Source organism: Xiphophorus maculatus, chromosome 20 (assembly GCF_002775205.1).
Source record: "Xiphophorus maculatus strain JP 163 A chromosome 20, X_maculatus-5.0-male, whole genome shotgun sequence".
NCBI lineage: Eukaryota > Metazoa > Chordata > Actinopteri > Cyprinodontiformes > Poeciliidae > Xiphophorus > Xiphophorus maculatus.
This window is the reverse complement of record NC_036462.1, coordinates 2973448-2995897: the sequence shown is the minus strand read 5'-3', so window position 1 is coordinate 2995897 and position 22450 is coordinate 2973448. Positions and strand designations below refer to the sequence as shown.

The 22450-nt window shown below is 38.5% G+C and overlaps 1 protein-coding gene across 2 annotated transcripts; it reads right to left on the bottom strand.

The window, feature by feature from the left end:
• Positions 1-703: 703 nt before the first annotated feature.
• On the bottom strand, positions 704-22228 carry dennd6a (DENN domain containing 6A). Of its 2 annotated transcripts, none has more exons than XM_005811631.2 (19): positions 21832-22228; positions 21244-21282; positions 20325-20367; positions 15406-15518; positions 12556-12636; positions 11747-11852; positions 10534-10613; positions 9777-9836; positions 9630-9685; positions 8958-9080; positions 8702-8797; positions 7358-7452; positions 7203-7268; positions 7057-7121; positions 4757-4846; positions 4522-4685; positions 4309-4411; positions 2815-2889; positions 704-1770 (listed from the first exon to the last, which is right to left on the bottom strand). In XM_005811631.2, exons 1-19 carry the CDS (start codon positions 22060-22062, stop codon positions 1639-1641), a joined length of 1818 nt encoding a protein of 605 aa, XP_005811688.1. In that variant the 5' UTR covers positions 22063-22228; the 3' UTR covers positions 704-1638. The 2 variants fall into 2 exon arrangements, with proteins under 2 accessions (XP_005811688.1, XP_023181083.1); XM_023325315.1 differs by having other exon boundaries at positions 7203-7265.
• Between the last annotated feature and the right edge of the window lie 222 nt (positions 22229-22450).

Sequence of the window (22450 nt, the reverse complement as noted above, 5' to 3'; positions counted from 1 at the left end):
AACCAAGCATTAATCATCTGGTGTTTAAGTTTCTAATTACCTGTTGCTCATTCATTAAAGTAATATTAATAGGTACATTTTTACACAAGTCTGTATATTTATGTCTGCATTAATTTCACTGCTGGTAAGTCAAAAATACTGAACACACTTATCAGCAGAAGAAAAAGGAAATCAGGAGAAAAATATAAATTTTACATTAAATGCATGATGAACTGCATCTTAATTTTCACATTAGCTACAGTTTCACATTCTGATGTTAAAATCTTGTACTCATAATGTAATGACCACATTTAAATATTTCTTATTTCTGTTTATGATTTTTTGCTATTATAACTTCACGCCTCTTTTTCCTTCAACATCCTGCAAAAACACAAAATCCTACCAAGTCCTTCTGCTCTAGTTTCTGGTGCAAATATCTTGGTTCACTTGAAATAAGACAAAACACAACCTTTTAATTTTTCAGCAAGAAATACATAGAATCTTGTTTTACTGGTTCCACCTGCAGATTATTACACTTAAAACATTTTCCCCTTGTAATAAGTGAAATAATCTGCCAGTGAAACTAGTACTTTTTAAGTTAATGTTAAGGAATTACTAACTTAATGGAAGCTTCCACATCTTGCTAAAAAGTTACTTATAAGTTAGTTTTCTTTTTTAAGTGTAATAAAATTTTTCAATCAAAATTTGACAAAAAATATTTTGTGTTTTTGGAGTGTGGTCACTGGGTTCACTGCAAAAACACAAAATATCTTGGTAAAAACTAAACTAATTTACAAGCAACAAGATACAGGAACTTGTATTAAGAATATAGTTACATAAAATGTATGTTTATTTATCTTATAACGTGGTAAAACGTCTTGTTATAAGTAAAATAATCTAGTGGAACTACTACTTTTTAAAAATCGATTTTCAAGAATTAACTGCAGAAAATAAGCTCATGTCTTGCTGAAAAGTTTCTTGTAAGTTAGTTTTGTCTTCTTTCAGGTGAACTAATATATTTGCACTAAAAATTGTATTTTTGAGGTTTTAAATGCACCACTGTTGCTTCTTCAACACTGAGCTCAGTTAAAAATGGACACAAATTCAGCGTTCAGACAAAAACAAATAAAATTTTCACCATGCATGTTGCAGAGACGGTGAGCTACCCAATGCAGAGAGATGCGAGACTGGTAGTGGTGTCGTGGCTCCTGAGCAACGCTTCACAGCAGCAGGATTAGAGCAGGTTGCTGGTTCTGAATGCTGTTTGTGTTTCAATAAAGAACATTTCTGTGAAATATAAATATAATGCACTGCTTGGCTCTGCTCGGTTCAGTTTGTTTGCATAAGTCTGAGTGTGTGTGAGGGCATGCGAGTGTGTTGGGCACTTTCTTTAAAGAAAAAAAAAATGGATGAAAACTCTGAAGCCTGGTTCAAAAATAAGAACCGAAGATGTTCAGAAGTAAAAATGTTGAGTCAGTTTTCCTGTCCGCTACTCCCCACAGGGTCAGGATTAGTAGTGGACTATGTGGGAACGTGATCAGCTCTCCTTCATTTCCCAAACAAAACGCTTCATCTGGCAGCTCCAGGCCAGTCCAGACCGCATGATTCCCCAGGCCGTGTTTGAGCCGAGCAGGCCTCCAGCTGGGCCTCGGTCCGCTCTCAGGATGTGGGCGGCTTGTGGAGGATGCCCTGCAGGTCCTCTGGTAAGGCCAGGATGACGGCCTGGATGTGGGCTCTGAGTTTGGACAGAGTGCCCGGCCGGACCGGGAGCTGCTCCCGCTCCGCCTGGCTCTGCAGCACAAAACATCAAAACTTTTGATTTTTAGAGTTTTAAAAAGGGCTTAGAAATAAAAAAAATAAAACATTTTTTTTATATCATTTACAAATTTAATCAGTTTTTGTTTTTCGCTTCCTTTTCAAAAATGAAAAAAGTTTCAAATTATAGAAAAAAAAAGTTCTTTCTCCGATATTAGAGCGAGGCTATGATAATTTAATTACGAGAATTGAGTCATAATATTATCAGAATAATGACAATTTTACCTACGCCTGTCACAATAAAAAATAAATAAATTAACCACAAGATAAATTAAAATGAGCTCAATTAATTTGTGTTTTTCTCTATTTCTACCAAAAACTGGATGATAAAAGTCTTTATCAAAGTTAAGGTGCTTTGACCTTAACTAGTCCTTTTTCTTTACAGAGACTTTATAATTTATTGTATTTGTTGTTTCTGTTTTTTGGATATTTAAAATATTATCTCGCTCCAGAGTTAAATCTTCATTAGAATTTAAAGGTTATCGATCTTGCATTATCCTGCCGTTACCATTAACTTCATTACTTGAAAATGGTGTTAAAACAACAATATTGTCATTTATTGCAATAACTTCTGGGACAATTTGTTATTGTGACAGGCCAACTCATGCAGCTTAATGCAATTTTAAACAATAAAAAATTCCTGCTACTGATGACAATTTGATGCTGATGAGTTGAAAGATTAAGTATTTCTACTAAGTATTATCTATAAAACTTTTACCAAAGAGTAACGTCACAAGATGCTCAACATTCCTCATATAAATGTTCAATTTTTCTCATAAAAATTATCACTAATATCACTTTGTTCTCATATTATTTCAACTTTGTTGTACAACTTTATTCTGGTAAAAAGATCTAAGAGCTCTAGAAGCGAATGCTAAGAAAAGAGAAAACTTCCACTACAGCAACAGATGCCATCTAAAGCCCTCCACACCGAAGCAATGCAATGATGACTTGTTGCTGTAATTTCCAGACTGCTGAGCGGACCTGATTATAATCCATAGAACTGGAGTTTGTGCTCACCAGTTTGTCTTTGAGCTTCAGAACCAGATCTACCGCCTCCACCTCTGTGTGCTTCTGGATCCGCTGCTGAAGGTCCTGCAGACAGAAACAAAAGTTACTTTTTCCTAAACCTAAAACCAGCCAAACTCCCAGCAGGTTTAAAGGAATAGTTTAATTTTACCAATAAACTTTTTTTAATGTTAATGAAAGATCTGTTAACAATGTAACATTTTAACCCCTTAATATCTGAATATATAATTGTACAAAAAATTTATTATTGGTGTTTTTTTGGTCAATCAGATAAATTAATAGATAAATTAATTAGAAATGATTAGAGTGAATACTGTACCTGTTACTACTGTGAATTTAGGTATGATGCTGATTAGATTCACCAGGCACTTAAGGAATGAAACAAACTTTTAAATTTTATTGGCTTTGAAATTGAGATAAAAAAAACGTGTTTTTAAACAACTATTGTTTTTTCATCATTACAGGGTTTTAAATACAGCTTAATACTGAAAGATCCCTTATTAATTATTTGTTTCATCGTTTATATATTAGTTTTAAAATCTAAAATAATCCTTTGATTTGAAGCTGCATTGCATGCAGAGAATTTACCATTTCTACAAAGATACTTAAATAATGCATGTTGCTTCCTAATATTACTGTTTATCATTTCCCTCATGTCATGAAAAATCTTCATACCAGAAATTAGAACTACATTTAGAAATTTAGTCATATCTCTACTTTAATATAGCATAGAATAATTTAACCTATTTAGATATTGCAGAATTTAGACCAAGGCTCAGATTATGTTCTAATTTATCAGTAAATTCAAAGCGGCGTGCCTATCCACGTTTAGTTCACAATCCTATTTCAGGATATGAAATATTTTTATACACAAACACATCAAAATAACCAAGTTACGGGCGTGCCGTGATGGCGTAGTGGTTAGCGCGACCCGTATTTGGAGGTCTTGAGTCCTCGACGCGGCCGTCGCGGGTTCGACTCCCGGACCCGACGACATTTGCCGCATGTCTTCCCTCCTCTACTCCCCCGTTTCCTATCAGCCTGCTGTCATATAAGGGACCCTAGAGCCCACAAAAGACCCCCTGGAGGGGTAAAAAAAACAAAAAACAAGTTACACTATGAAATTCCATTCCACAAATGCAGAAGTGGTAAAATAGACAAACTGGGAGGTAAAAACAAATCCTAGCGGTAAAAATGACCAACTGGATCCAAACAAGCTGAATTTGGTAACTCCATGTCAAGTTTTCATTGAGTTTTGAGATGTAAAGGGAGACACTTCCACTCCAGCTGAGGAGAGCCAGCAGCAAGCATCTGATTTTTATAACAGCGCCCCTGGTGGCTGGATGAATGAACGGGTCACATGTTGTTGAAGTTGGCCACATATCCCCAGTTACTTTTTCTGGTTTATGGCTTTTCCTCGTGTTGTGACCAAACTTTTTGGCTCTGGGGTTTCACACGGATCATTTATCTGATCGTCTCGCTCACCTCCTCACACAGAGCCTCCAGGTGGAGAGCCTCCAGTTTCTGAGTCATTTCTCTTTTCCTGCTCCGGAACCAGCCGTCAAAGTTGGGAGACTTTAGAAAATGCCTAAAAATAAAAATCACAGGAGTTCACGCCGACTCAGAGGTTTACATCACATTGTTTCTGTATGCATTTACATTTACAGAGCTACAGTTTTATTATACAGCAGCTGGCACCTGTACAGTCCTATCCAGTCTCCTTTGAGCCTGGAGGTGAGCTGCGGTCCTGCTTTCTCCAGAGTCTTCATGAAGTCAGGCTGGACAAAAGGCCGGAGCTGAGGCGGACTCTTCCAAGGACTGATGGACTTCTGCAGAGGCATGAGGCTGGCCACGTATCGCTCCTGCAACGACCCGCCTGGGCGTTTAACCCCTGCTGTGAGTTTTCATGATGGATAAAATGGACGGCATTTACCAGAGGAATGATGAAGCTCTGAGTCAGCTCTAAAAAGTACCGTCGAAGAATCGCATTTTGAGCCGCCGACGGTCTCTTCTGTTGGACGCCCTGAAAAACGGAAGCAGACGGATTAAAACCGTTAATGCTTCAGGCTGCAGAGAGTTACAGAACATTTTCCACATTATGGAAAATGTTCTGCAAGGATGAAAATCCACTTTCAGGACATGAAACTCCTTTAAGTTAAGAAACTCCTTTATTATCCACAAAATGAGCCAACTTTTAAAATATATTCCTTTGTTTTTACACAGTTTTAAAGAGATTAAAGTTATTTGATCAAGCAGTAATTGTCAATTTAACATTAAAATATTAGTGGTAGTGCATTATTTTTATAATGGATATTATCAGGTGTTATAAGCAGGGTTTGTACACTTTATCCACAGAAACATTTAAACATTTTCAACTACTAAACCTAAATTTACCAAAACGTTTGGTGGATTCATAATTAACAGAAATATAGGCTTGAAAATGTCAACATGTGTGGAATTAATAGATTTATTTCTATAAATTTCTTAAATATGATTGCTTTGTTAGCCAAGGCTCAGATCGTCGCGGCTACAAACATCAGACCAACTAGCAGAGGTGGGTAAAGTATCCAAAAATGTTTCTGAAGTAAGAGAAGTACTACAACATATTTTTACTCACGTAAAAGTAAAAAGTAGCTGTCCAAGAAATTACTCTGAAGTAAGAATAAAAAAATATTGTAACTTGTAGTTGGTAAAAAGTCTGTTCAAGTACTGAATAACTGATCAAATTATCAATCATTTAATATTTAAAAATTACAGACAAAACAAAATATAAAGTTAAATTATTTTTTTCCTTTTAAGGACCAAAATGATCATTTATATTAGTAACAAAAAATAAAAATAAAATGTTTTCAATTCAGTTTCTTTCAATTTAAAAACCTTGTGAAACTTTAACAGAAGCTGCTGGTGTGTGTCTGTCTGGTGGATTTCTGGTTAAAACATTTTTGTTTTTCATTCAGTTTGTAGAAAATCCAGAAATTTTACTCAAGAGTAGAAATACTTTTTAATTAAATTACTCAAGTAAAAGTAAAAAATACGGGCGTGCCGTGGTGGCGTAGTGGTTAGCGCGACCCGTATTTGGAGGCCGTCGCGGGTTCGACTCCCGGACCAGACGACATTTGCCGCATCTCTTTCCCCGTTTCCTGTCAGCCTGCTGTCGTATAAGGGGCACTAGAGCCCACAAAAGACCCCCTGGAGGGGTAAAAAAAAGTAAAAAATACAGTGTAGTAAAAATATTCCTTATTTTTCAAAAAAGTTACTCCAGTAACTGTAACTAGTTACTGGCCACCTCTGCCAGTTAGAGAGACCGATTAAAGCAGCAGTCATGTTTTGCTGCAAGGCAACAACCCTCGTGTTGCTTCAAGCTCGTTTCCCCTCAGCCAACAATCTGTAGCTGCAGCAGTTATCCAAGAAGAAATGATCCAGCATTACGGCTCCTGGCCTCGTGAGGCCGCAGACTCCGTTTTTGTTATGTAGGTTCAGCTGTGCGGCGCACAGGCTGTGCGGGCGCACCTTCCCGATTGGCTGCCTGGAGGCTGCAGGAGAGCAGCCACCTCATTGGCCCAGCAGAGGATTGTCAAGCCAATCAGACGTTGATGTTTCCCACCTGCACCATATAAAAGGCTCCTAAAGTCATTCCTCCAGTGGGGCGGCCAGCAGGAAGAGGCTTTGTAAAGCCGTTCCCCCACCTTCGGTGCTTGTAACTGCTTTGAGTCGTTTTGAACTATCTTGTTTCTACTTGTTCAGTTAAGCAGTTTGTGTCTCAAGATTGTTCAGACAAACTAGAAGCTGGTGATGACGAGGCTTGGTAATCCCTTTGTGTTTTCTTTTGGATTGTTTTTGAGTTTACTTTATACTGACTTGTTTGAACATTTTGCAATTTAATTTGCACTTAACAATTCTTGAATTTGTTAGTCATTTTCTTTTGTTTCAATTGGGTTAAATTGTGTTTTGGTTTTGAGATACCATCTTTTCATAATAAATCATTTTACATTCCACTTTTTTCTCTGCACACATTTTTATGTTACCGGCCCTGAACCCCTAGACCTTGGGGGCGAAACATCCAACATAAATCTTCATGTCTTTGCTTCCATCAGACAGAAGAGAGGTGATGTGTTCAATAACTTCAGGAGATAAGAGATCTGATCTGCAGATGTTTTACAACTCCTTCAGCCCAGGTTGCTTTAAAAACATGCAGCAACACGCGCCAGGCAACCAGGAGAGGCGGCCTGCTACCTTCTGGAGCTGCTTGATGATTTCTTCATCTTTGCTGAGATATGGCTTGTAGGCAGTGTACACACCTGTGATGAAAACACACTGAGATCAGTTTACCGAGGCAGGAATGAGATCAGCTGGCAGCTCCAACAATGAAGAGTCTTTACCAGGTTTGGAGTCCAGAGTTTTCAGGTTTTTCAGTTTCTTCACCTTCATCTGCTTGGCCACTTCTCCTGGGAGAAACAAGCATGTAAAACAGAGGGGAGGATTCATCATAAATTACATGTCTAATGTGGAATATAACTCGGTCTGTAAGGCTCACCTGCTTGCTTCATGTCTCCGATGCGGATGATGTGCGGCCAGTGCTGCAGAGTCTTTGCAAAGAAGGGATTGGTCACTCCCAGAATGACGGACGGCCTGCAGATTCAGAGGTCAACAATTAATTCATGGTATTTAATTTTACTTTCATGTATTTGACAAAGTTAAATCTTTGTTAAAATGCAAACCAGGTTCAGAAAACTAAAAATGACTGCCTGTACTTCCTGTAACACCAAATGTTTTGTCTCTTACTGAATTTTATTGTTGTTTTTGACATTTGCTGCTTCTCCAAAAGTGTTTTCATTCAAAACAATTTTCTAATTAAAACATCTGATTCCAGTTTTAAAATGGTGCTAAAACGGGGGAAGTTCAGTGAGACTTCCGGTCCAAACTACTGACGAACCAACTGGTTTATCCTGAGATGACAGATAATCTGCAGAGAAAAGACAATGTTTCTGTGTTTCAGCTGTGAACTAGATAACAGAGCTAGAAACCTGTCTATTGTCGGTTTTGTGTAGGGAAACATGTTTTATGTTAAAATGCAGATTTTTTTCCCACCACTTCTTATTGAAGTAGGTAATTAATTGGCTCTTATAGTTAATCAATTCTTTATGTAAACTTTAGCAGCATTATTAAATAGTCTTATGAATATTTAAGATGTTTCTGTGCATTAGTTGTGTACAAGATATCGGCCATTAAGCTAATGGCAGCAGCTAGAAACCTGTGTATTGTCATTTCAGTGTGTAAAAATATGTAAAAACTTAAATATTTAGCAGTTTATTAATTAACTTTTTCCTCCACTGTGTGCCAGAGTAGCATGTAATGTTATGTTTATGTCTGACTGCATTGAACTGGAGTAAGTCTGTCATGATAACAAAATTTGCTGAACGATAAATAATTCCAGAAGTTATTGCGATAAAATATAATGTTGTTTTAGACCATTTTCAAGTAATATAATGATAATGAGATCAATAAATTTTAAGTTCTAATGAACAATTAACACTGGAGCTGGAAAACATTCTGAATATCCAAAGTAAATGAACAATAGAAACAACAAATGAAATTAATTACAAAGACTTTGTGGATAAAATTATTCTTCAAAAAAAGGGCTAGCCGAGACCAAAGTACCAGACTGAAAACTTTTAGCATCCAGTTTTTGGTAGAAAGAGAAAGAAAAGAGAAAAACAATAATTACTGCAAATGGAAATGATTGAGTTTGTCTTAATTTATCAGTGCGATTAATAGATTTATTGGTTGTTGTGAAAGGCCTAGTCATCCCTGAAAATCCCTGCTGTGATTCATTCTCCTGTATTTTCAGAGTTTTAACAGTTTGGCTATTTTTACTCACGGAGCCTGCGTCCGGGTCGTGTACTCCTTAAACTCGCTGTCATGGATGGTGAAGTACGGCCTGAAGTCGCTGCAGTAACGCAGCGGAGAGACACAGCTGCAGAGAAACAGAGAGAGGAGGACGGGTTCATCTCAGTACATCTGTCCGCCACACCAACCAGTTCTCCAGGACACCAAAACTCCTCTGCATGTAGGAGACGTTTCTAGATCTGCTGCAGCACGTCGGCTCCAGGCGAGCCAGAAACGCCTCGACTCACCTGACCAACGCCAGCACGGTTTCTGACGACTCAGCGGGCGACGGCGCCATGACGACCAGGGCCTCCCCTAGCAACACCAACTCCCAAAGCATCTGGATGTGGAAGAAGACCGGGTAGAAGCACCTGGACGGAGAAAACGTTTTATCAGACATTTGGTACAGAACAGGGCTGAAAATGTGGCATTGACAGGACGATTTTAGTTCACACATTTACCTCTTCCTGAAGGAAGAAGAGTCTGACAATTACAGAAAAGGTTTTTTAATCTGATTAGGATTATTTAGTTCAAGGCTAAAGCTGTCGCAGTAACCAATAAGTCAACCAGAGCGATAAATTAAACAACCAGGAATCAGATGTATTGTACAAATTTTGCTTTTTTTATTTTGCTTTTACTGAGGGATAAATCAGCTAAATAACTGTGAATATTGAGCTGTATGCAGATTAATTTACATAAAAAAACAGAGAACCATCTGACCTTTTCATATCAAGTAGTCAAAAGAACACTTTCCATGCAAAAGGACAAGTTTCAGAAAACATTTAAGCTAAAATGAAAACTTTCTAACACAGTTTGGGTTTTATTTCAGGTGAAAGGTTTACAGACGCTGCAGTTCCACCCACTGAGCAGCAGATGGAGACACACAGAGGCAGAACCGGTCCCACCTGAACAGAACTCACCTGAACAAGTCGACTTCATGGATCGTTGGGAGAATGATTGAAACCAAACTGTCACCCTGAAAGCAGAAATCCCTTTTCAGCTCAATGTGTGAAACAAAATGAGTAAAATCAGACGCCGGGACGTGAATCCTCTCTGGGACCGTTTACCTGGGCTGACTGGACCAACTGGGAGGTTCCTGGTTTATCGTAACAGGTTGGGATGCGAACCTGCAGCGCGTAGAAAAGTAAATATAAAAACTAAGGTCTGACCCATATTCTGCAAAAATAAAACACTGATGCATGGAACTAAATTACAATAAATCCACAAATAAAGTCAATTCAAACATTTTATTGGCAAAGTTAAATAAATGTACTGCTGTTAAAGGAGCTGCATTGTGTGTTTAACAGGAACATGGAGCCAATTTATAGCACAATCAAGGAACTGTGTTTCCTTCAGTCGATGCCGTATGTATCAAATATTACTTAAAAGAAATTTTACTTTAATATTTAACACCCTGAAATTGGGCTCTGTCTCTTTAAAAGCTCCTCCTTTTTATGAAACTCCGCCTCCAGGAAGTCATCACAACATGGCTCCTCTGTTAACCCTTTAACGTTTTTACCAGCATTGCACTGAAACTTAGCTCCTATAATGAGCTCAGCAGATGCTTGCTAATTGCTGATGGCTAGTCTGAAGGACCCAAGTGTTTTGCACAGCTGAATGGTTGCCATGGAGATTAAAATATTTCTCAAACATCCATGAAAGAATCAAGGCAAAGCTCAAGATATGTTTTTGATTATAACATGATGAAAACCTCAAAAAGGTCTATTTTACATTATACTGTCCCGGCTAACCCTTCTACAATCCTGGTTCGGTCTAAATCAAAACAAAAGCTTGTTTCTTCCCATCAGGCTTGTATGGGACTACCTTAATGACGACACCCATGATCGGCAGAGTCAGGACTCGTCCAGGATGCGGCGTCGGCCAGCGGTCGATGTCGTTACAAGCTAACACAGGAAAAACAAAAGATTCAACAAAACGAAGGGATCCACACTGGAATCTTCTCTGTTCTGCCACAGTTAGCTAAGCAGCCGGTAAAATCGGAGTGTTTCTAGCAGTCAGTGTGTTGTGAACATTTCTGCTTTAGATTCTGAGTCAGAAGACACATTCTGATCTAGATTCAATTCTTTTGCACTAAAGAGAAACTGGTGTTAAATTATAAAGGCTGGTGGGAACAGCTAACTCACTCTCACTCTTTGGTTACCTAGCAACTCATTCATTCTGTGGTTGCCTAGCAACGACCTGTTGAGTAACTTGCACAGCAGCAGTTTAATGTTTCGCCACCGCGACTCTTAACTGCTTAAAACAAAAAAACTGTGTGGAGTGAAAACTGTAGATTAAATAAGAAAGTTTGTCTCGTTTTAGATATTTAAAACGGAAAAAAAAACTGATCAGTAATTATTAATATCGAATGATATGAAATGCTTATATTGTGATAAGTTTTTCAGCCATGTTGTCCAGCTCTACTAGTGAGTTGGAATGGCTTTGTCAAAATCCAGAACAATTGCCTTTATTCTGGACACATTGCACATAATAATATAATATAACATAATAATTGTAAAAAAGTACAACTAAGTTGGCAAATGTCAAAACAGCAGAGGACGGCGAGAAGCAGCTATTTTAATAAAACAGTTCAACTGAAATGAAAAAAAATAATTTAATGTTTTCCCAGTGACTGCGTAGACGTCCCATTTTCAGAAAATAATTATATTTTGACCTGAAAATGGTGAAATCCTAAGCTGATCTCCATCGAGCTCGAGATACGTTTCTGAGATGAATGGCAACAATTTAAGTCTTAAAACGTGGAAAGCTGGTAGAGGCCTGAGACAGCACAGACAACAATTAAATGCATAGTCCTTTCACAATAAGCAATAAATCAATTAATCATATGATAAATTAAAACAAACTCAATAATTTTCATTTCCATGATACATTGTTTTTGTTTTCCCTCTCCTTCTACCAAAAACTGGATGATAAACGTCTTCAGTCTGGTGCTTTGGTCTCAACCTTTTCATGCTTTGACTGTTACAGATACACCATGAGCTGACAGAGACGAAGATAGAGAGACGTTGAGACTGACCGGCCTCCAGGCACGGCTCCTGTTTCTCAAAGTACTCCGGAGCCATGATCTTCAGCAGCGAGTGGAAGAAGGTCACATACGGCAGCTTACTGATCAGAACCAGGGACTGAAATAAACACAAGACATTCAATAACGACAGACAAACGTCAGGAGTTATTCTGCAAGCTTGTTTTACAACCACTGATAAACGATAAGGAACATCACACTGTTCTGGGAAATGATGACTAACTCATTTTTGATCTAAAAGATGCCAGAAAATAATTAATGTTTCCAAGAATTTGTTTCATATGATCAAAAACAGAGGAAACAACGAACCAAGTTGGCCTTCCTAGTTGTTAAATCATTACAAAAAAAACAAATACACAACAACAACTGCTCTATGGAAAAACTAGGATGCAGGTTTTCATTTTTAATGTGGCTGAACCAACTTTAATGCATGATTTCATTCTCTATTTCCTCAACCAGCCATTTCAGGCTCATCTCTAAGTTACTGCAACAACACAAAACAAAAAAAACACACACACTTCCTGCTCACCTGAAATTATTCAAAGAATTTAAATGTGGGAATTCAACATTTCCCCAACTGCTAAATCTACACGGTGTCTTATTTGAACTAAGAGGCAGGAGAATGACGACTAGAAACTCAAAGTAACTGCACCTGTTCATTGCAACAGAAGTGACATGTTGCCTGATGATTATGAAAAACATGTGATTACACTGAATTTATCAACACAAGTCGACCGAGACGAATAAATTCAGAATTACAGCAGAGGTTTTTAGTCAGAGCAGAGCTGCAGATCACCACTGACCTTCTGGAAGTATCCTCTCTTCAGGGATTTGTCTCGAACCTGACGAAAATACACATAGCCGTAGTAATGGCCTTGTTCCCGCTGCAACGCAGAGACAAAGGTATACACAGCTGCATGACAACGAAATAAACAGAAACAGAAGATAGCTGGAGAGAGATGGATGGAGAGAGAGAGAGAGATATATAACTACCGAGGAACATCTGGAGAGGTTGCTACAGAGAGAGACTATCTCTTCACGCTAGAAGAGATAGATAGGAGAAAGATGGCTAATGAATTAGCTAGAGAGATAGATAGAGGCAGATACTCTATTAATCCCCTAAATTAAGGTCCCTAGAAGCCCAGAAAAAGCAATAAAAACAGCAAAGGTCTACATAAAATTTGCATTTTGTACTAAAAGCAATGCGGGGCTGCCCAGTGGCATAGTTGGTAGCACTGTTGCCTTGCAGCAAGAAGGTCCTGGATTCGATTCCCGGCCGGGGTCTTTCTGCATGGAGTTTGCATGTTCTCCCTGTGCATGCGTGGGTTCTCTCCGGGTACTCCGGCTTCCTCCCACAGTCCAAAAACATGACTGTCAGGTTAATTGGTCTCTCTAATTTCTCCCTAGGGGTGTGTGTGTGTGTGAATGGTTGTTTGTCCTGTATGTCTTTGTGTTGCCCTGCGACAGACTGGCGACCTGTCCAGGGTGAACCCCGCCTCTCGCCTGGAACGTAGCTGGAGATGGGCACCAGCAACCCTCCCGACCCCATTAGGGACAAGGGTGAACAGACAATGGATGGATGGATGGATGGCAATGCAGGGTTTCCCCCAGTGTATTATAAGCCTGGTGGCCTGCCAGGCAAGGCGTTGCTTGTTTTTGTTTTCTGAATAATAACAATAGAAATTATTATTATTATTTCTTTAATTTCTTTTTTTTTTTTTAAATGAGCCAGACTGCAAGTGTCTCTATTGTGCTGGTGGAGCAGAATTAGTCCTAAAATGTGGGTTTGTAGTCATTTAAGAGGTCACAAGGCCGGGATGACGGACCAATCACACCACTGGCGCCACTGCGCGTTGCCTCGCGCTCTGTCTGAAGTTTACCTTGGCACAGATCGCGAGCGCCTCCTTTCACTCAAACTGAACACTGAATGGATATTTACATCAACCTCCTGTGAGGAATTATGTGTCTTTTATCAAGGTAGGAGTCTAAAACCCACCGCGTTAGCTCTGCTTGTGCAGCTCTATCATATAACCTTCAGTCGCAGTGAGATAATAATAATTTTTACTTTATTCATCCCAGCAGGGAAATTATTTCGCAGTTACAGCACATGACAGGAGCTGTGTCTGCAGGCAGCCAGCTGAGCCGGCGCCATTTTTTGAAGGAGGACATGTGGCAGAGGTCGTCAGGACCGGGAGTCGAACCCGCGACATTCGCGGGTCTAAGGCCTCCAAACGTGGGGCGTGCTAACCCGCTGCGCCACCACAGCACAGCACGAGAATGATTTATCTTTGTGAACAAAGAATTATGTTCAGCGTTTAAATCTCAACACGCAGCCCGGCGCTTGGCTCTGCATCTGCGCTGATAAACTTTATGTATGTGGTTCTGGTTGGCCGGTGCGTTAGTGGTTAATCGGTTCAGCCTGCAGAGGAGCTTTCGCTCTCGCCTCGTAGTCAGACATCACGCTAGAAGTAATAAAATAACTTTTAAAAATTTTTTTATTTTTTTTTTCCCGGTTACACGATGCATCAAACCATATCAAATGCTTTGTCCACTTGGCTAAAGCGAACGCATCAGAAAAACTCGTCCCACAAAGCTTGGGCAGCCAAAACAGTTTCTGTGGCTTTTATTAAAAACTCAACCGACACGAAATGTTAGAGCTACTAAAGCAACATTAGCGGCGTTAAATTAAATCTCCCGTTTGTTGCTCATCTCTGCGCAGTGCAGCGGATTTAACTCATCATTCAGGGCCGGTCCAAGGTTGTGTGAGGCCTTGAGCAGAATTTGACTTTGGGGCCCCTCTTGCTGCTAAAAACATCAGCAGCTCTAACAGTTTCTGGGTTGGATTTAATCTGGGAGAAGGGAAGGGAGTCTAAAAAGCAATCGGTGATAATTGTATGTTACTGAGATATACTGTATTTGTGAACAAACGGAGCTCAAACTCAAAGATTAAACTCAGAGCATCAGATTGTTGCTATGGTAACAAACCCATCTAACTATGAATTTTGTTATTTAAACTTTTACAAAGTAAACTTGCCAGCTCCTTAAAATCTAAATTTAAATGTTAAACTATTTAAATCTGTTAATTTATGTATTCTGAAGACATTAAATCAAATATAGTAGCATTGATAATCTTAAACAAATGTTGCATTTACGTATCTGTGTTAAAATATTAGCATTATGGCCCCTGAAATCCTGGGGGCCCGATGGAGCCGCTGATTTCATTTGGATTAAACAGAAGTGCAAATAATTGATATTAATTTTAATTGTATTTTTTGATTTGTTGTTTTTAATTCTAGTTGTGGGGTTAAACAGCGTTTCACGGGCGATGTTTCCCCTAAAATATAATTACCCAGTAATATTTTTACATTCCCTGTCAGTTTAACATTTTTTAAAACAAAAACACGGTGCACCGCCTCGGCTCCCCGACCACCACACAAAACTTTGCAGTACTATAAGAAACAGAAAGCAGTTTATAAGCTCAGTCCTTTAGCCAAGGTGTTGGACGACCTAAATAACTAATGAAACCTCTCAGCTCTGCAGAGACGTTAGCCTCTCGCTGTAGCTGCCTCTCTGCCCCATCGAGGTGTAATGGAAGGGATTAGCTGCTGTTAATAATAATAATGTGGCCAAATGTATTCCTTAAGGCTCCAAACCTTCAGGCAGGGCGGCGCGTCTCGATCCGTGTTTTCCAGGAAACACCCAAGGGACGACTTCCTGTTGGATCCCTGTCGAAAGCGGAAGCAGAACTGCGTGTCGCCAAGGCAACCTAGAAACACAACACAAAACGCTGTTTCAAATGCTGCAGTAGGTTAAAACAGCTAAAGACAGGGATACCAGTCAGAAACAAGAGTTTTGTCTACTGACATTTCTCCTGAAAGCAATTAATCATTTCACAATATTCACATTAGACATGTTTGTCCTTGACGTTCATAAAACCTAATTAAAAATACAGTGATCAATGGGGCGTGCCATGGTGGCGTAGTGGTTAGCGCGACCCGTATTTGGAGGCCTTGAGTCCTTGACGCGGCCGTCGCGGGTTTGACTCCCGGACCCGACGACATTTGCCGCATGTCTTCCCCCCCCCGTTTCCTGTCAGCCTGCTGTCATATAAGGGACACTAGAGCCACAAAGACCCCCTGGAGGGGTAAAAAAATATATAAAAATACAGTGATGAAGAGAAGGCTCCATGTTCTCCACAGCACACCTCACCGCTGTCTTGCCGTCACAGTACGGGTCATGGACCAGCCTCACTTGTTCTCTACTCAGTCTCTCTCTTCGCAGTCTATCCTATGATTTTTCTGGATAAGAGATTTTTAGTAGTTTGATAGTTTGAATTTTTAGTGAAGCTGTAATTGCCCCACAAAAAACAGCTAAATGTCAGTTTGGCTCCTTTTTTGCTAGCTACCCACATTCAGTGATAAAAATCCTGTTTTGGTTTTATGTAATAGTTTCTTTTTCTGAGAAATTGATTCTTTGGATTTTCAACAGCTGTAAGCCAGAATCAAAATAACAGTAAAACTTACAGGGCCAGTATGTGTTTTCAGGGCCATTTTATAGCATAAGAAAGTAACCATGTTACCTCCAGTTGTTATAAAAATGCTACATATACTGTATGTCTTAAAAAAATTATTTCCTAATTTAATGCCTTGAAATTGGGCCTCTGTCTCTTTAAAAACTCCTGCTCTTTCTGAAACTCCGCCTTCAGGAAGTCATGCCAACCTGGCTCCTCTATTAACCCTTTAACAACGTTTTTACCCGCATTGCTCTGAGTAGTGGCTCCTACAATGAGCTCAACAGATGAGCAGTTCCACCAGGTGTTTGCTAATTGCTGCTGGCTAGTCTAAAGGAGCCAAGTGGGGGAATAGCCTGGGAGGGCTACTCTGTGAGGAGGAAGACCTGAAGCTTGGAAACTGCAACTCTGAGGAGGAGCTACGCGTTGAAGGCGGGGCTAGGCGTTTAGCACAGCTGAACGGTTGCCATGGAGATTAAGGCATCTCTCAAATATGCATAAAAAAAAATCAATCAAATCAACACTCCAGGTATGTTTTTGATGAGGGAATAACATTACAACATGATGTAAAGCTCAAAAACTCTATTTTACATACCACTGCTGCTTTAAAATTAATCTGTTTGTGCAATACCAGCTTCACCTTTTGATAGAAATTATCTGTGTAATTTATGTTTTTTATGACTTTTTGATACAAAACTTGACGCGACATTAACTGAAATCATTAAATCTCAAAGAATCACTTTCCTAATTATACTTCAATCACATTAATTTATAAATAATCTGGTTTTTGTGCCTAGAATGTCTTCATTTGCAGTACATACATGATTAATTTAATTTGACATCTCCTTGAAGAAGATTTTGAAACACTAATAGCTCCAAAATGCAAATTCCTAATGTTCCTATTGTATATTACAGAAGACATTTGAGTGATAATTTTACAAAGCAACTCTTTTGTTTTGTAAAAGCAAGAGAAAACATCTCCTGTTTTGCCTTCAGTCACCTTTGCATATCAAATTTAAAGTTATTCAAGCCAGAAATATTCATTTGTTTAGATGCATTAGTGAATTCTTGAGCGTCTTCCTCAAGACACAATGTGTTCCAGGTTCTTGACACAAACAGGAAGAGGAAAAGGGAAATCAGGAAGTGCACAGTCATTGAACGGCATTTAACCTCAACCTGATCTTTGCACCCTCCCAGTTACCTGCTGGTGGATGGAGTGGGAGTCAGAAGACAAAATTAAAGTGCGAATTAAAGTTTTAAGATACTGACGCCCTAAAGGACTTTCGCAGTGCAGACAAATAAACAATCAGCTCCTAGAAGACTCCATGATGTCATGCTGCGTTCAAGAACATCCATCCTGAAGGAATTCAAACTGCTCCTCAGTTTGAATTCTTGTGCTCAGCTGTCTTTTCTCGCTACAAGACATTTAAAGATTTTAATTAAATTTCTGTAATTCTAATTACAGTTCAATTTAAAGAAATAAATCCTTAAAGAAATCGATTCCAATTGATTACATCAGCTTTTGGCAATTTACGTCACTCCATTCCTCCTGGTGGCGCCTACGCTAGTCCACAAAATGGCGGCAGCAAAAGCTGAGAGAAAACATCAGAGTCAGATGGCTGTTCAACAACAATTTTAAAAAAGTAATCATTACCCAGTTGATGTACACATGATCATAATACTTTGACTTTTTTTAATTCTGCACCTAAAAATTAACCTAAGCATGAAAAAAAAATAAAACCAGTAGTATAATAAATAAAAACTAAACTAAAACTAAGCAATATTTAACCATTAAGCAAAGTAAAAAACTTTTCAATAACTGTTTCTCTGACTGGTTGGATCAAATCACTGTACTGTAGAGATAATCCCATGATCTCCATTATAATCATTGTGAAACTCTTAACACCAATTGGCTGGATCTCTGTTGAATTAGGTCAGTCACTTTAAACAGAGAATAATTATGCACTTATTTTATGTTAAATATTTGGACTTAATTATCATTTTGTAGAAATCATTTTTTACATTGACATTAAAGAATTTGTCAAAAAAGTCACATTTTTGTGATCAGGATGGATTTAAAAAAAGAAGGGAAAACATCTTTTTACAGGCATTGTTCATGCTGGAAGTGAAAGATCAGCCTGGTTAGCTGATTAGACAGAGTTGGTTGGTTGAGGAAGCAAAACACAAGTTTACCAGAAGTCGTTAGCCTTCATCCAACAAAATTCAATCTAAGTACCAGAGCTCGTCAGAAAATCTGTGTTGTCAGACAATCCATTAAAACATCTTTGTTTTTCATGCGTCTCAGATTAAACCTTCTTTTTCCTGATTTAAACATCCTCAGATTAAAAATCATCAGTTTTATTTTCAGTCCGATGAGCTGAGAAGCAAAATGACACTCCAACCACGTTTCAGAATCCGTTTCCCTTTTCAGAAAGTCAACTAAACGCCAACTGATGTCAAGATATGAATGTGAATTATGTGAAACATGGAAAAACCAAGACGCAGGTCTGGAGTTTAAAGTCTCTTTGCTTCTAGAGCACGCCTGCAGGACGGTTTCTACATATATGTCTACATATATATACATATATATGTATGTCTGAAAGCATTTTGTCCTCATCCCGTCACTGGACTGAAGGCTGAAAGTTCCTCATCTTCAACACCTGCTGACTCACAGAGAACAAAAACACACCTGAGGGCAAACTCTCACTCTGCATTCACACGTAACGCCGCTGCAGCTTTACTTTGTCTGTGAGCGATTTCAGGAACTGATCCACTTGGGTCTGCGTTTACTCTGAACTGGGTGAAGCATTTTTAAAAAGGTCACTGACTCTGAACACTGTTTGTTCTCCAGCCAACCTGTGAGGCCTCCACAGAGCTGCTGCATACGCCGACAGTCAGTTACACACAACTGGACTCTGTTTACTAGCTACTGAGTTCTGCGCTTCCATTAAAAATGTGCACAAAACTTTAATATTCCACTAATAAAGAAAATAAAATAATATACGCATTTTAACTCAATTTAAAAAAAAAAATAAATCACACATGAACAAGTTTGTTCATGCGATAATTAAAAACCAACATCCTCCAACCACTTCCTGTCTTCTTCTTTGTCGTCTTTTCCACCAGCAGTAACATCCAATTGTTGATCATGTGACTCATGTGAAAGTGTTTCGTTTTGTGAAATAAACCAATGATGAAACAGTTTTTAAAAAGGGGGAAAAAACTCATCCTTTCAAAAAAAACGTTTTATCGAAAAACGAGTGTGTTTGAAATTGGTGTTTAAATTAAGCAAATTTATTTTTAAAATGTCAAATTGTGCAATAATAAAGTGGATGGAAACACAGCTGGTGAAAACGGGTTGAAAACTACGCATCAAGATTTTTCTACTATTATGAATCACTACTTCAAAAACATATAGGTGCAGCTAATGAAATTAGAAGAGTGTGAACAAGCTCAACATTGAGTGTCAATCAGTTCAGAAAGTGAAAATCATTACAGATTTATTCTACAGATTTAAATAGTTCAAACAATTTAAATAAACTGAAATAACTATTTCAATAGAATCATCAAGCTTTTATTTCTTTATGATTCTGGTTCACGGAAAATGATAACCACAAATTCAGTGTCTCACAAAACTGGGATATTGTGAAAAAGTCCTAGCATATTGATAGAAAGTTGAGTGGAAGGAAAAAGTGCACCAGCAACAAGAATAACGGCAGCACTGATGGGATTGTTAAGCTGAATCCTTTCAAGAATCTGGGTGAGCTTCACCAGGACTGGACTGAGTCAGAACCTCTGGAGCCACAGAAAATATTATTATTATGTCAAATTCACATTTTATGTGAGATCAACTGGTTTTATTCCCAGCTTGTCAGATAATGTCAGTCAGGTTGTTCATGTTCATAAATTACATTTTAATAATGGTGGACATACATATTTCTAGTTAGAATCTAACTAACGGCGCTTAGAATCAATTAGTCTGATGATGACATTTCATCTTCTATGAAGCTTTGATTGTTCTGGTGCAGAGAAGAGAAGGAAGCTGCTGAAACAGAAACTCACCTGAGTTGGAGTCTGGGAAGGAAAGGTAGCAGATGCTTGTTTTCTGAAAGGAAACATATTTATCTCATTAACTCACTGCTGACAACAGCATCAACACCAAACATGAGATTGTTCTTCTTTCCTCTGCATCTTTCTCGTCCCACTCCTGTGTCTCCACCAACTTTGTACAGAAACTGCATTTCTTCTTTGCTTTGAGTTTGTTTCAAAATGTTCAAGATTCAGATTCTAAGTTGGATTTATGTCTGCACTTTGACTAGGCCATTTTAACACATGAATATGTTTTGTTTTGCTTTCTGGCCGTATGTTTACCCCAGTTTTAAATGTTCTGCAGCCTCTGACAGATTTTCCCTTTGGCCCTCAGAGAAAAGATTTAAATTAAATTACACACATGAACTATCATGACTTTTCAAGCAGGTTTGCTGAAGAAAAGTTTTCCACAACTACAAAATTATGTTTTAATATAAAACCATAAAATCACAGGAAGATAAGTTGAACTTTGTGGTTGTAAAGCAAACAAACAGTCAGGAGGTGGAAATAATGGTATATGACCAAATATTGCACAAACATTCATCATAGTGCTCATAATATTTTGTGATCGACAGAAGTGACATTAAAAAAATATTTACAACTTCTTTGTTGTAATTTATTAGGTAACCACAAATACTTCTCAAAAAAAACTTACCGATTTTACAGGACTTCAATTACATAAATATGTTGTGCTTTTGTTACTAAACAACACACAGCAACTGTATTTAATCACATTTTCAGTTTATTGATATTTGTTGATGCTCTAATGAAAAATCTCCATAATATTTACTGTTTTTTATTTTTTGACCACAATAAAGATAAACAATATGAAAAATGTCTTTTTGATAAACTGTGATTTGCCTACAGCCTGGTCCAATGAACTTTGACTCACCTCTTTCTCTGACAGTTTGGAATGATGAGGATAAATTACCTGGAAGAAAAATACACAATAAAACAGGAGTTCATCAGTTGTCACCTTTTAACTAAACATAATTTAAAGCAGCATCTTGTCTCAGGATGTATTATTACTTGTGCAATATATGCAAGTTAATAAACTTTTAATCTAGTCAACAACAGAGTAAAAACAACATATCTAACTTTTTTCCCCTCACTGTCTGAAGTCAAATCAGACCAAACCTTTCTTGTTTCTGGTCAGTTTGAATTAACAGAACTATTTTTTATTTGCCAAATGCCACAATAATGATAAAATGTATTTTCTCTGTTACTGGACAAATGTTTTGGACCAGTCTAACTTTACGAAAGTTGACATTTCAACAGAAACTTAAATAAAAACCATTTCAAGTATTTTTACTAAAAATGTTCTCTTAGTTTAGTATATTTTTGGAGAAACTTCTTGCTGTGAAAAACTTGCAGCTAAATCTGAATCAATAAGAAAATTGTTTGGGGTATTACTTTCCAGGACATAGCCGGAGCCTCCAGCAGCTGCTAACTAAAACATTCACAGCCGAGTAGTTTTTACCTCCACCGCCTGGCCCAGCTCCAGGTCGAAGCCGACCACACAGATGCAGTGCAGCCAGGAGGAAAAGCGGTCCCACGGCAGGAGGAAAGCCTCCTCCGGCTCTTCGTCGCCCCCCGTCCCCGGTGGAAGGGTTATCTCTTCGGCCGGGGAGATGCTGCTAGCGTCCTGGTCGTCCAGGTCCTCCGGCTCTTCAACCTGCTCCCCTACCTCCTCCGGCCCCTGCAGAGCCATGACCACGACCCGACGCCGACGTCCAGGTGCTCCAAGGCCTGTTAACGATCTGATAAATTAAGTTTTTCTACCCAGAGTCCTGTTGGAGGACAACAGAAAGCCGCAAAACAGAAACCAGAGACTTAGCTAGCATTTAGCATAAGCAGCTGGGCCAATACGTAACAACGTCTTGTCGTTACATCTCGTGACGTAATGACGCATAATCGTGACAGTTATGTATTTATTCCAAGTCTTGAATTGATCTTAAAAATACAGATAATATCAATATTATTGAATAGTGCATCAATTTCAGGAACTTTTTCACTAAGTGAAACACGCCATATAAATTAAATGCACACAAATGGATGTTTTATTTCTGTTAATTATGATTTTCCGCTTACAGTGGAAA

Bases quoted from the DNA above. Each gene is read 5' to 3' on its own strand.
- dennd6a (XM_005811631.2), bottom strand. From the start codon at position 22,062: ATGGCTCTGCAGGGGCCGGAGGAGGTAGGGGAGCAGGTTGAAGAGCCG. The intron at 9,081-9,629 runs GTGAGTTCTGTT...TTCTCCGTCCAG, and splicing joins CATGAAGTCGACTTGTTCAG to GTGCTTCTACCCGGTCTTCT. The intron at 4,412-4,521 runs GTGCCAGCTGCT...TTTTATTTTTAG, and splicing joins GACTGGATAGGACTGTACAG to GCATTTTCTAAAGTCTCCCA.